The sequence below is a fragment of the Aspergillus pseudotamarii genome (genome assembly GCF_009193445.1).
Source record: "Aspergillus pseudotamarii strain CBS 117625 unplaced genomic scaffold BDV38scaffold_1, whole genome shotgun sequence".
NCBI lineage: Eukaryota > Fungi > Ascomycota > Eurotiomycetes > Eurotiales > Aspergillaceae > Aspergillus > Aspergillus pseudotamarii.
The window spans coordinates 955,646-968,808 of record NW_022475015.1 but is presented as its reverse complement, the minus strand read 5'-3'; the positions used below and the strand labels follow the sequence as shown (position 1 = coordinate 968,808).

The window sequence follows — 13,163 nt, the reverse complement described above, 5'->3', positions numbered from 1 at the left end:
AATTAACCCAGTAGTTTGCAGTTATATAACTATATAGTTATGTAAGTTATATTAAATAGACTACAGACTGTGTACTATATCTATAATATACTATATAGATCACACAGACCACAAAGACAAAGTAGACTAAGCAGATTAAGCAGACTAAGTCAGTAATTGAAGTAGATTCAGTATAGGAGACTATTCTGCCGGCAGAAACGCGTTTAAAATGTAGGAAAATGAATCAATGCGCGTTGGCCGCAATGGCTTGCCGTACCGATTGGCCCGCCAAGCTTCCTTCTTGTCGTTGTTTACAGCACCCTCACATTAGTTGTTCTGAATCGCTACCTCACTGTAGCTTTTGTTATCTTTAGCTTTAGATTCAGTACTTAAAATATATTACCTTTGCATGAACGTCATATGTCTCTTTCACGATAAATCGCGTTGAAGCGCCACGTAAAATGAACTCCATCAGACGTTCACTGACGCGTTCCCTTTCCTCACTTCGCAAGAAGCCGTTTCCAATCCCCCATCCTGGGCCTCTTTTATCCCAGAGCGAGCCTGTGGATGAGGAACTACGTGCAGGGTATAATTCCAAGGACTTTTACCCCGCGAAGCCTGGTGAGGTACTCGCCAATCGCTATCAAATCCTTGTCAAAGTTGGCTGGGGTACCACGTCTACTGTATGGTTTGCTCGTGATATGCGGGGGTATTATCGCTCCTATTCTCGATATAAATGCGATAGCTGCTAAAACTGCTTTTAGGAATGAAGACGAGCCAGAAGGCGTTGTAGCACTGAAGATAGCTAACACCAACTCGCATATAGCTGACAACGAACGCGCAATTGAGCAGTATATTGCTGAAAAAGACGCATCCCATCGTGGACTTGCAGTTCTCCGAACATCTTCAGAGTGCTTTGAAATTACTGGTCCGGAAGGACGACATGTTTGCTTCGCATATGAGCCCATGAGGGAGCCCCTTTGGCTCTTTCGGAGACGCTTCCACGATGATATGATCCCTCTTCCACTTATCAAGGCCTATATTCGCATTCTTCTTGTGGGTGTCGATTACCTTCATACAGAATGCAAGACAGTACATACCGGTACGTAGTTCTCTGCTGGTCGATTCATGGCCATGATGCCAAGCTCACAGAATGTCATGTAGATCTGAAGCTTGAGAATATCATGGTCTCGTTCGAAGACCCAGCAGTGATGGGCGACTTCATGAACAACCATTTTGATCAACCAATGGAATACAAGATAGACTCCATCGGCCGACCGGTATATCGCCGTCACAACGATTTTGGGCCCCTGAGACAACTAAGAAATATTATACCAAAGATCGTTGATTTTGGACATTGTGCAAGACTCGATTGTGATGACGATTGGGGTATGTATCCTATTCAGCCAGACCACTATCGTGCCCCAGAGGTAGTCCTTGGTTGTGGTTGGAGGATGAGCACGGATATATGGAACTTGGGTGTTATTGTGCGTTTGCACCCTATCGTGATCTGTTACATGGCTAATACAAGCTTAGCTGTGGGACCTGATTGAGGGCAAGGAACTATTCAGCCAAGTCTATGATGAGCAAGGCCAATATCAGGCAAGAGCCCATCTGGCAGAGATGATAGCCTTGCTCGGTCCTCCACCCCAAGAGCTGATCAAAAGATATCGCTCGTTGCTCGAGTATCAATGGCCTCAGCCTATAACAACGGTGGATTATAGGGTCTACGAAAGTTCTAATCAATTCTTTGGGGGTCCATTCTTTGACAGCGATGGTATTTGGCTTGCTTGAACGAAGCTAGTCTATGGGTCTTGCTAACAAGCTGACAGGAAAGTTCTTATATAACAACCTCATTCCGGATAGGAATCTCGAGGCTACACTCCCCTCTCTAGAAGAGAAGGAAAGAGAAAACGTCCTGTCCTTTGTGAGGTTAATGCTTGCCTGGCACCCGGAGGAGAGAAAGACGGCACGAGAATTGCTCGAGCATCCATTTCTTCGACTAAAGTGAGCATCTGTTGGAGCAAAACATATCGATATCGCTATCCAGGGATATAATCCCCTACATCTGATCTCCACTACAAGTATGTATTATAACTAGGGCTACGGTCTCTCTCTCTGCTCACCATTTGATTCTATATTTACAACACATACCATGCATCATCACCCCCCAGCCTGCCATATGCACTGACGTAGTATTGATGAGAAGAAAATGTAACATGATCGTTGTCAAACTAAGGAAGGTCCGAACCCCGCATTACTACTTGGCATCCAGATAGGCAAGTCAACGCAGGGGAAGCCTTCCGGAAACTCTGGATCTCGTATCAGCGGGAGTCGATCAATTAAGCGTGGCACCTACTCATGTGAATCACCCCGCAATAGATACCATGAAATCAGTTTTGGAAAGTATATGCTGATAGTGATATTGCGGGAAAAAATAATGACTCAAGATATTGAATCATGAGGAAGGTATTTCCCTGAACCCCGCAGACGAGGAATACTTGACCTTCATATATATGCGCCCTCATTTACATAAACCACCTACTATAATACCTAAAACAACTTCCAGCTCCTTGACATAGCAACCAAAACACCAACCGCAAACTTCTACTCTGCAACCTCCACAATGGACGTCCCCGGCATAGCCCTAATAACAGGCGCAGCATCCGGCATCGGCCGCGCCTGCGCCCACACATTCGCGCGCGACGGTGCAAGCGGCATCGCCCTCCTCGACCTCGACAAATCAGCCCTAGAAACCGTGCAAGCCGAAATAAACTCTCAGCTCAGCCCTGATAAAACACCCCGCTGCCGTGTAGAGATCTACCCGGTCAACGTCACCGATGAAAACCGGGTAAACGAAGTGATCCAAAGCGCAGCGGAAACCTTCGGCCGACTAGACTACGTGGTCAACGCAGCCGGAATAGCAATGAAACATCAAGGTGGCGCGGCCTTCGTCGAAACATCCGACTGGCAACGCATCCTCGACATCAATCTTACGGGAACGTTCTTCGTTCTGCGGGCGGCGGCTCGGATCATGTTGGCCCAGGAACCGATCCGGTCGAGTATTGATGGACGGCCGTTGCAGAGGGGGTCGATTGTGAATTTCTCGAGCATTCAGGGCGTCGCGGGGATCCCGTTGTCGACTGCTTATACGGCGACGAAGCATGCTGTTATTGGGTTGACGCGGACCGCGTCGGAGGACTATGCTAAGGATGGGTTGAGGGTTAATGCCATTTGTCCCGGGTATACGGAGACGCCGATGACGACAAAGTCGCCGTTGGTTTTGCAGGCCATGCAAGAGAGGGTGGCGACTGCTGTGCCGATGCAGCGGATGGGGGAACCAAGGGAAATTGCTGATGGGGTGGTTTATCTTTCTGGAGGGAGGAGCTCGTTTGTTACTGGGACTGCGCTTTTTGTGGATGGCGGGTATACGCAGCGTTAGGTATATGATGCTATAGTTGGGGAAGTTATGTGTGGATGTTGAAATATTCAAATGCTATATGCTTTGCTGGACTATTGTTGTGACCTCCTGTCTGCTACCCTACCGTGAACGGAGCGTCCATTCTCATTGAATTAAGCCATGTTGCACTGATCCCATTCCCACAACACCTCTCCCTCCAGATCCTCTCAATTTTAGCCAATGTCTCCCGGAACGAGGATAACCCACTTCGCTGGGCAGAGTCCTTGAACCATTTCGAAAACGACTTCTGCAGCTCCCCATCATCAGCCTCACACGCAGCAATAAAAGCAGCCCACATAAACCCCGCAGAGACATGCAACACAGTGGGATCTGCACACCGCCACAGACAATCCCGCACGGCAATGACCTTCTGCTGGAGCATCGAGGCTTCCATATCATACACCCTTCGGTAGAAGTAGATAGACAGTGCGTGGTACATTGCGTCGAGCATATTGTTTAAATGCTCATCAAACTGGGCTTGGCTTGGCCGTTCGAGGTTATTGATCCGCCTCTCGATTGCCTTCGCTCGACTCGAAAAGTCTTTCAATGTCAGGGGATTCGGTAGGTCATGGCTCTCTGCGATATCCTTTTCCCTCCCAAGTCGAATCACCAGTGATAGCAGCAGGACCCATGGCTCCGGGACGCCGAAGATCTCGGGGTAGAGTGTTGCTGAGAATATCCCGGGTCGTTCGAGATGTAAGTCATTTTCCCCGTCTTCTTGACTCTTGACTTCCATCATCTCTTGATCGAGATTCTCCCATCCGCGGAGCCGGAAGGAAAGGTCATCTCGACTGTATTGAGCCAGTCCACTTGATTCAATGGATCGGCGGAAGTAATGGCGTTGTCGTGAGTTCATACCGCCGGTAAAGGTACTTTCATAGAAGAAGCGCTCGAAGGCGTAGCAGTGATGGAGAAGACGGACCTTCCTTGACTTTTTCCGTTTCAGGCCTCGTAACCTTATGAGTCTTTCTGTTTCCAGAAAGAAATATTCTGTTTGATCGCGGTCGACCGAGAACATTGATACGTAGACAATGGTGAGAAGTGCGATCATCATGGATTTGTATTTGGCTACCTTCGGAACGTCGTATGCCGTCCTCAGCATTAGTCTGGCATGTTTTAGCGCCTGCTGTCTGTATGCGTCTCCTTGGACGAGCCACATCTGCGACTGGGAGAGGCCGCCGAGACTGAAGGCACTGATTGCCAGTGTACCGTAGAAGGCTGTTAGGCTGGCGTTGTCTAAATCTTCTCCTAGAGTGAGGGCTGCTAGACAGGTCTTGGCGTGGGGAATGAATAGAATGTGCCAGGGTGTTTTTGCGTGTCGGACAGGAGTCATCAGGCTGATCACTGTTGTTGTATAGTGCTTTAGTAGGAGCATCACATCTTGAGGGACTGCTTTGCTGGTAGTCGTCAAAGAGAAAGAGGGGTTCGGTGGCGGTATTTGAGTTAGATCAGCACTTTGCGGGTATTGAGGGAATTGCTGCTCTTCTGTCATGGATGTCATAGGAAAATCTTGAAAGCTAGAGAGAGGTGCATCATTGAGGACTGCTTCAATGCGACAATGATCCATTTCCATGTCCCCACCATCCGGGGATGTCGTGCTGGGTGCCTGCTCAGACTGGCCAAATATAGACTCGATTATTCTTTGAGTACGGGGCGTCAATGGGGGATCCGAAGGAACTGTGAAATCGTCGTCGAATCTAACCACGTCTTCTGGAGGGCTACTGGTAGATGGGACCGACGATTCTTCTGGAACAACATCCGGTGAAGGAGCAGAGGGCAATTGACTCAATCTGAATGCTCCAAAAGGCCCACAGTCCACCTGGAGGTCACGGCAAGGAGCCGCCTTCTCACATAGATCATCAATACGAGTCAATAATTGTAGGGCAGATTCCGGTGGGACGCTTGAAACGAGCCATTGGCTCATGCGCTCTCGTTCCGCCTCGGTCAGCAAGGGCCGACGGAAGCGTCTTTCGTCCGTCGAATTCTCAAAGTCAAAAAAGATACCCTTCTCGTAGCCCGCACAGACGAACCCGAAATACCGACACATGGCGCATGCTGGGCGGCCTTCGTCGCATTTCACATGCCGGCTTCGACACTGCACACAGTGCAATTAGCGAGGAGAACATGGCCAGTCCTCGGGAAGGCAATTGTTACCGTAGTGCACCCCCCGAATGACCGAGTGCGGGTGGGGTGAGATTGTGCGCTTTGCTCGTCCGTTAAGGTGGTCATTCTTAGGGTGGAAGGTGTTCAATCGAGGTCAACTTCCTAATGTTCCGTGAATGACTGGTTATATCGTGTCGTGTCTTGGATGCGGGGGAGATGATAAGCCATGTGGGGAAGCTTGAAGATTAGGAAGGTTATTGCGCGTTAGGGCCAAAGTCTAGACCCACATGACCACCTTAGACTTTCCGAGATAGCAACACCAACCATGCATCCGAGATAAGATGAAACTGCTCTAAAAACAAAGGGAAACCTACACCTGGGTTGATTTCCCAGTTGATAGTGTAACCCCACCAAGGAGGATTTTCAAGGAGGGGTATGTGTAATAAATCACCATGGATAAGGCCGTAGATGAACCGAATAGTAGTTTACCCTTGAACATTCACTTTTCTACTAGGCACAGCTTTTGTCATTGTATTTGGCTTAAATCAATATGACATCTTTTGAAAACAAGGTAGTAAGTAATAATGCTATCCACCGATTGCGGCATGTCCAACTGATGCCGCTCACACCAGATCGCTATAACCGGCGCAGCCTCCGGCATGGGGCTTGCGACAGCAAAGCTGCTTGCATCCCGCGGAGCAATTATCTCCCTCGCCGATATCAACGAAGCGGCGGTCAAGGAGGCTACCGAGTCATTGACCGGAAGTGATAAGCATATGTACACCGTGGTCGATGTACGTAGCAGCCAGTCAGTTGACTCATGGATCAAATCTACGGTCGAAAAGTTGGGCAAGCTTGATGGCGCAGTTAATATGGCTGGAGTCATCACACCTGCCAAACCGATTACTGAAGAGACCGATGAGACTTGGGACTTCAACTTTGCCGTGAATACACGAGGTGTCTTTTTCTGCTTGAGGGCCCAGTTGAAGGCAATGACGGCTGGTGGTAGCATTGTAAGTCTGTTTGTAGGCTTAAAATAGATAAAGGCATTTGCTGATGATCAAACCATAGGTTTCTGCGGCTAGCGCATTTGGCCAAATGGGCTCGCCTGGGGTTGCTCCGTACTGTGCCAGTAAAGCAGCTGTGATTGGGTTGACGAGAACGGCAGCGAAGGAGAATCAGCATATAAGAGTTAATTGTGTGGCGCCAGGTGAGAACTACATCATCTCGGCCGTTGTTGCTGGCTGATAACGATCAATGCTAACTCGACCTCAAGGCTCTGTAAACACCCCCATGTCTCAGGGAGAGAACCCTGAGGATGTGAAGCGCGGCCTGCAAGCAACGGTGCAAAAGCGAAGGGCTGAGGCGAGTGAGATAGCTACCGTGATTGTGCATTTGTTGAGCGACGAGGCATCTTTTGTGACGGGCACCGTTTATAATGTTGATGGCGGTTGGCTTTGCTAATGTACTCGAGTTATTATGTCAATATCAAAATATAATTAGATTAGTTATTTTGTATTTTAATATTTTCATGAGTAACTAGAACGTTTTATAGGCGGTATTATATAATATATATTAACAAATTAGATTGAATTCGATGGAAAAAGTTAAATCTAATCATACTCAAATTGATTCATAGAAGCTAGATATAAACGACAGTATTACATGGGGTCTAACACATATATATATTGTCGAGAGTTATGATACTCGACCAAAATACCTTAAGCATTTGGTGGTGCCTCCAACCGAACAATCTGGCCAACTTATTTTTATTAGAGAATCTAGGGCTTAGGTTAATTTATATCTCTATAGATTCAAAGTAGATATACATTATTTATAAAAAGCTCATTCTAGAGGTGAGTTTGGGGCGGGTTCTAAATATAAAACCTGACCATAACCTATCAACAACTCTAGGCCACTATCAGTCCAAATCTGCTAGACCTTGATAGGTGGCGTATGCGCCTAACAATTGTTTTAGGCAGTTTAGAGTGAGAGGGAAAAAGAGTATCCGTGAAATGCCGGGGGGCACGTAAAGGCACCACTGAATTTTTGTTCGACTTCCAGCAGTTTGCTCCTCTCGTAGCAAAAGGGACGAGCAATTGAGGACAGGCCAACCACAAGAGCGCTAGATAAATCTAAGTCTAGATCGGAAGATCGAGTCTCGCCGTAGATTCTATCTGCCAACAGCGCCCTGAATATGTGACCTGATGGAGGGATTGTTTAGTTTACTAAAAGGAAAAGCAATGATCAAAACAACACCTGTGGAAGACCCATTTTTAATACACGTTAAAATAAGCTGCTACTTTATTTACACCTCATGCACAGAGAGTCTTTGCGCTATATGATCCTCTATCTTCCGATGGTCCAGTACATACGACCACAGGGTGTGGAGAACAGGGCTTCCCGTCCGCTCAGCCGTACTTAAGCCACACGCCGGGAGGTTAGTAGTTGGGTGGGTGACCACCAGCGAATCCCTCCTGTTGTATGTTTTCCTTTCTTTTTTTCTTGTCAGGCCACGCCTACAGTATTTACAGTGAAGCGGCAGTATATTTCTGACCCCCTCGGAGGTGCCTTCTCCGCCCCCTGGGAGCTGGATGCCCTTATGGAGGGAGGGCAGTCCCTGGATCCTTCTCGCCTTATTGCCATATAAGCAAAAAGCCTGTCACAGGCCACCCCATACTAGAACAGCGCCATGAGATTCCTACGTTACAGCAAAGACGTCATGAGTTGTGAATCTACCAAACGCCCTGGTCGAGGAGCGCGTGAAGTCTAGCCCAAATCAAAGAAGAGTGCCATATTGGAGTATCTCACTGAGCGGAGTGGGGTGACACCACATATCCTTCTGCTCACGATCCATATGGTCAAGACAGGTGTTTGAGAATGTGGTTATGGAGGGATGCGCTGAGTAGGGCATTGCCCTCAATGCCCCACGAAGTATATTCCTTCGGCGCAGCAATTCTAACGTGGTTGATCAAAACCATCCGAGATATCCTTTACTTTTTACTATATTAGATTAACTGATAGGAGTCTTAAAATAACGTAGTCTATCTTGTATGGTTATCATATGTCTGGTGCAATTTCACTATCCGCGGCTATGGGTCAAATTAAATATTAGGGGGAATCCCCCACTGGTGATATATCCCTTTGTCTCTCATATAAGAGTGGTTTCATTTATGTTTATACGGTTAGAACATGTAGGAGCATGATACATAGTAAAGGATAATTACCTTCTAGCTACTAAAAAGACCTTCTATATGGGAAAGATCATGACCCTCTGCCCAGTATTTCGATACTTCGCGAAGTACTGTTCATTCCCGTTGCAAGAATGACTGTATAACATGAAACACTGGATCTATGTAAAAAGCAACCCAGGAAGTCCCGATGCATTGAACATGCGCACTATAGAATTTGGCTATAGAGTATACTTGTTGAGCTTGGGAAGTTATGTAATAACTCATGATCAGCTTGGATTGGTAGGTAGGCCGTTAGATTCAACGGGAGAGGGGGGCATTTTCTGATTGATATTTACCAAAAACGTACGCCGGTAAATCAAAGACCTGGGTTATCCACCTTGGGCACAGTATCAGGGAGGTGGTCACTACGTCGGGCTCTGCCTTCGGTAGACCTCATTAGTAGACCTCTGACCCTTGTCACTCTGACTTATACCCTCCTCGACTAAGATCGGTGTTTCGAGGGAGGCGTAATTGCCGTTCGGAAAGTGATGCATCCGCTTAATGGGATCGCATGATGGCCGCTTGAACTTGATATAGAAAGTCCAAAAGATGCTAGATAGGCAACGATAACCGCTGTTCTCACCATTAGATAATTCTTCATGAGGGATTTTATAAGAGCATCACTTACCGACGCAGATCTCAACCACATTCCACAGGACAAGCCATGCTGGGTTTAGGATACCCTTTTCCTGAGACACTGAGTACCAGCTGCACCAAGGCAATGACAATAATGAACCCTGTCAAGAAGCTAACCCCGATTAACGCCAGTTTCTTTGACCAGTTTATCTGAACTTTCCACATAACATTGCCGGAATGAACAATGACTGGGGGTGATTTAGTTAGCCAATGTCAACCAAAGACGAAGTCTCGATGATCCAGGAGCAGGGAAACTCGTACTGGCTGCGTCCGACCCGATATCCATGCTCGTAGCTATCTTTAGACCAACGCGTTCGTACCAGATTGAATGTGCACTTGTACAAAGCTCTATTGACCATCATTAGTATTCGGGACTGCGCACAAGCGCCGCGAGATACTGACCGGTACTATCCTCCAGCGAACTCATCTCGCACGCATAATCCAAGACATCCAGTATCACCCCATAGTAGGCAATAACAAGGACTAAAATCACCCACCAAAGGATTCGCTGCGCGCGGTACCGATTTCCTAGCTTTCGAAAGAAAAAAAAAATAAAGGACAATTTAATAAACTAGTAACTATTATAGGAAAGCAGATTGCTGGCCAGCTGGCCTCGAAGATACCATTGCTCGATCCACCCGATATTAGCCGGTATACTCGAAAGATCAGTAGCACCTGGGTTAAGAAGAAGCACTTGAAACATCTGCTTATAGACAGTAGATCAGACACTCCCATTACGTAGGGATAGCAGCCAACCCACTATTATTAACATATCAGTGATATGCCAATGGCGATCAATACAATATTGGAAAGCAAGCCGGACAAAGACAAAGGAAAAGGTCATGGTCTGGCAGACCCAGATCACGGCCTATGGGTTGTGATTCGCTGGTATGTGCGCTCGTATACTCGTAGTGACATGATTGAGACAATATGTACATACCATAAATGTGACGTCGATAGAGGTACCCGACATTCCGTGGAACTGTCTGTGGCAAAGTGAAGAACCGCCGCACACACATCTACCAAAGGGGGACGAAGGCCCGAATATACCTCCTTGGCAACATTTCCAAAATCCGCCCCTCTGTTCAATCCTGGTGTATCTAGCCAGGGCTACACGCAATAAGGTGGTAGAGTCCATGTACATGTACCTTTGGTACTGTATGTAAGGCGTATGCATGGCTTGTCTTCAGCACGGGCGATGTAATATGAATACATCGGAATACATAACATAACATCTTACATCCCCAAATGCAGGGATTCAATATACGCGATTGCTTTATGCGAGTCAGTGAGACAAGAAGCCCGTTGCTCTCTTTGTTGGTCCTACTTATTCCCCCTTCTGTCTGTCCGCAAAAAAGTTTGCTACGTCCCACTCCTGCCTATTCATCGTCGTGCCAGAATGTCTCTCAATCCGATCTCCTCAATTGCTCTGCAAACCACCGTGGTGGTCGCCACCATCGGATTTACCCCAGCTCAATCGACTTTACGACCTGGAGCCCTAGTAATCGTCGGTCTCTGCACTGGCCACTGCCTCTCAACTGCGCTAGCATACTTTGTGCGCACTCCATGGGCTGGCCTCGCAAGTGGCTACTCAGTGATGCTCTTGTTTCATTTTATCGACATCGCCCTGCTGACGAAATGGCAATTTCCATATTCTGGGCCCTTTCCAGTCGACTCGTCATGTGCAATATCACGAGGGACTTCCTGGGTAGACCGTCTGCGTTTTGGCATCTGGGCGACCTTCAACGCGCGATGCATCGGGACCTCTGAGCAAGTGCGCAACATTCCGGCCTCACACGATCATGGTCGGGACGTTTTCCTTCGCCGAACAGCTGGACTTGTGCTCCTCAGTTACCTAGGTCTCGATATTCTTGGGTCGGCGGCGGATCCAGAGCTCGGATCACGCTTTCTAGTCGCGTCACGGGTGCCATTCCTTCGGCGCCTTCCTGAAATTACGGTGGAGGAGGTCGTTATTCGCATCTTTTCTACTATCGCGGCTGGGATAGGCCTTCTATGCAGCCAGGGGGGGTGCTACCATCTATTTGCGTTTGTCAGTGTGCTTTCCAAATCCAGTGATCCAAGAGACTGGCCTCCCTTCTACGGTTCGCTATGGGATGCGTATAGTTTGCGACGCCTATGGAGGTAAACAATGTCACCTATTGCAAATGAGAATGTCGCACTTCTACTAACTTCATATGTAGTCGCGTCTGGCATCAGTCCAATACTCACAAATTCCGTGCAATTGCTCGATTTCTGGCCCAGGATGTTCTTTGCCTGCCACCAAGGACATTGTGGTCTCGATATACACAGGTTTTGATAGTCTTTGCAACCTCGGCTTTCATGCACCTTCTAATTGATATATCGGTGGGGATATCCATCTCTAGCTCCGGGGCCATGCAATTCTTTTGCACTCAGGCATTCGGCATTCTTGTAGAGGACCTGGTAGTCAACTCTTATTGCGCTCTACGAGGGTTTGGCCGCAATCAACAGGCCTCGCTTGCAGAACGCATCATTGGATTTGTCTGGGTGGGGAGTTTCTTGGCTTGGTCACTTCCCTCATATCTATACCCAATATTGTATCGGGCTAACATGGGTCTCAACGATTCCGTGGTTCCAGTGAGCATCATCAGACTGCTGCGGTCATTGATCAACGTTTCTTTTCCGACCCTGGGAATGAAGTGGTAGGGGTTGGTCCACCATTACTTTGGATGATTATAATAGGTGCAGGGGTGTCCGAAACACATAAAAGTTATTTGTGGATATAACTGCGTATCTCATTTTGTTTGGCCAATAGAATACATAGTAATAAAATGGCTTGTTTGTTATCTAATCCGCCCATGCCGCGGGAAAATACTAGTGCTTGAGGCAGTATTTCCTGTTTTGAAAATTACGGAGTATCAAAAAGGTGGCCAGGATGATACCAAATCATCCTTGCTGACTGCCAGAGAGATATGTACGCTTGTTAGATAGGGGTGATATCGAATTAGACAGCTTGCTCCCGGAAGTATCCCAGATCGAGATCAGGTAATTGTTTCTATTGTGTTATTAGCCTCAGTGGTGCCTTATGTCTACCACGGGTTGATTCCGCTCGGTTCTGTCTGTGCAGTATCCAAGTGGTCAACTCCACTCCCTAGGTCTATCGCCACACTGTCTGTCTCTTCTCCTAGCTGTCCGTCCAAAAAGCCAAATCACCCACTATACGACAGTCTACAGGGCACGGAAGCACAACCGTTCAGACTGATGACTTGAACGAGCCGGCCATCGAGTTGCCAGGAAGATGACAGAACCACGCGATCGATCCCAGCTGTAGACCGAATTGACCCCGAGTTCATAGCCTGGTAGGACGTTGTGTTCACGATGACACCGGCAGGGATAGTCCCGAGCGAGTTAGTAAGAATAGGACCCGTGTTTCTGTCTGTGGGAAGATTAATCGTGACGTTGCGTTTGTCTGTCCAAAAGGGGCTTGAGGAGCGGGTTATGTACCAAGTTCCAAGGATGTTGGTAGTTGGCGGTGGCCCTGGTTTGGAATTGTTCGAGTTTGGGTGTCGCTGTTTGTGGGGGATGTGTTTCCGAAGAGCTTGGAGGTTCCTTGTGTTTTATGAATTGAGATTTATTGCGACGATGAGAGGAGCCCATGGCGGGGCGAATGAGGCGGGCTTCTTATATTAGCAATTATGGACCCCTGTCTAGCAAGATGCTGAGCAATGCTATAATGATAGACTACGGCTATATCAGAACAAAGAAGCAGCCGA

General features: G+C 47.6%; 5 protein-coding genes across 5 annotated transcripts; 4 read left to right on the top strand and 1 right to left on the bottom strand.

The window, feature by feature from the left end:
• Nucleotides 1-440: 440 nt before the first annotated feature.
• BDV38DRAFT_289681 (CMGC protein kinase) lies at nucleotides 441-2,089 on the top strand (the record flags this gene model as incomplete). The annotated part of the gene is made up of 5 exons (XM_032061314.1): nucleotides 441-688; nucleotides 744-1,081; nucleotides 1,144-1,466; nucleotides 1,516-1,756; nucleotides 1,812-2,089. The coding sequence occupies 5 exons, from the start codon at nucleotides 441-443 to the stop codon at nucleotides 1,988-1,990; spliced, it is 1,329 nt and encodes a 442-aa protein (XP_031919922.1). The 3' UTR covers nucleotides 1,991-2,089.
• Nucleotides 2,090-2,605: 516 nt separating this feature from the next.
• Nucleotides 2,606-3,421, top strand: BDV38DRAFT_276927 (SDR family NAD(P)-dependent oxidoreductase; the record flags this gene model as incomplete). The annotated part of the gene is made up of 1 exon (XM_032058367.1): nucleotides 2,606-3,421. The coding sequence occupies one exon, from the start codon at nucleotides 2,606-2,608 to the stop codon at nucleotides 3,419-3,421; it is 816 nt and encodes a 271-aa protein (XP_031919921.1).
• Nucleotides 3,422-3,515: 94 nt separating this feature from the next.
• BDV38DRAFT_289680 (Zn(II)2Cys6 transcription factor) lies at nucleotides 3,516-5,668 on the bottom strand (the record flags this gene model as incomplete). Its single annotated transcript, XM_032061313.1, has 2 exons — nucleotides 3,516-5,534; nucleotides 5,594-5,668. The coding sequence occupies 2 exons, from the start codon at nucleotides 5,666-5,668 to the stop codon at nucleotides 3,516-3,518; spliced, it is 2,094 nt and encodes a 697-aa protein (XP_031919920.1).
• Nucleotides 5,669-6,092: 424 nt separating this feature from the next.
• On the top strand, nucleotides 6,093-7,006 carry BDV38DRAFT_276925 (SDR family NAD(P)-dependent oxidoreductase; the record flags this gene model as incomplete). The annotated part of the gene is made up of 4 exons (XM_032058366.1): nucleotides 6,093-6,116; nucleotides 6,175-6,555; nucleotides 6,614-6,752; nucleotides 6,819-7,006. 4 exons carry the CDS (start codon nucleotides 6,093-6,095, stop codon nucleotides 7,004-7,006), a joined length of 732 nt encoding a protein of 243 aa, XP_031919919.1.
• A 3,745-nt stretch (nucleotides 7,007-10,751) lies between these two features.
• BDV38DRAFT_289678 (wax synthase family protein) lies at nucleotides 10,752-12,096 on the top strand (the record flags this gene model as incomplete). The annotated part of the gene is made up of 2 exons (XM_032061312.1): nucleotides 10,752-11,553; nucleotides 11,613-12,096. Exons 1-2 carry the CDS (start codon nucleotides 10,811-10,813, stop codon nucleotides 12,094-12,096), a joined length of 1,227 nt encoding a protein of 408 aa, XP_031919918.1. The 5' UTR covers nucleotides 10,752-10,810.
• Nucleotides 12,097-13,163: the final 1,067 nt, after the last annotated feature.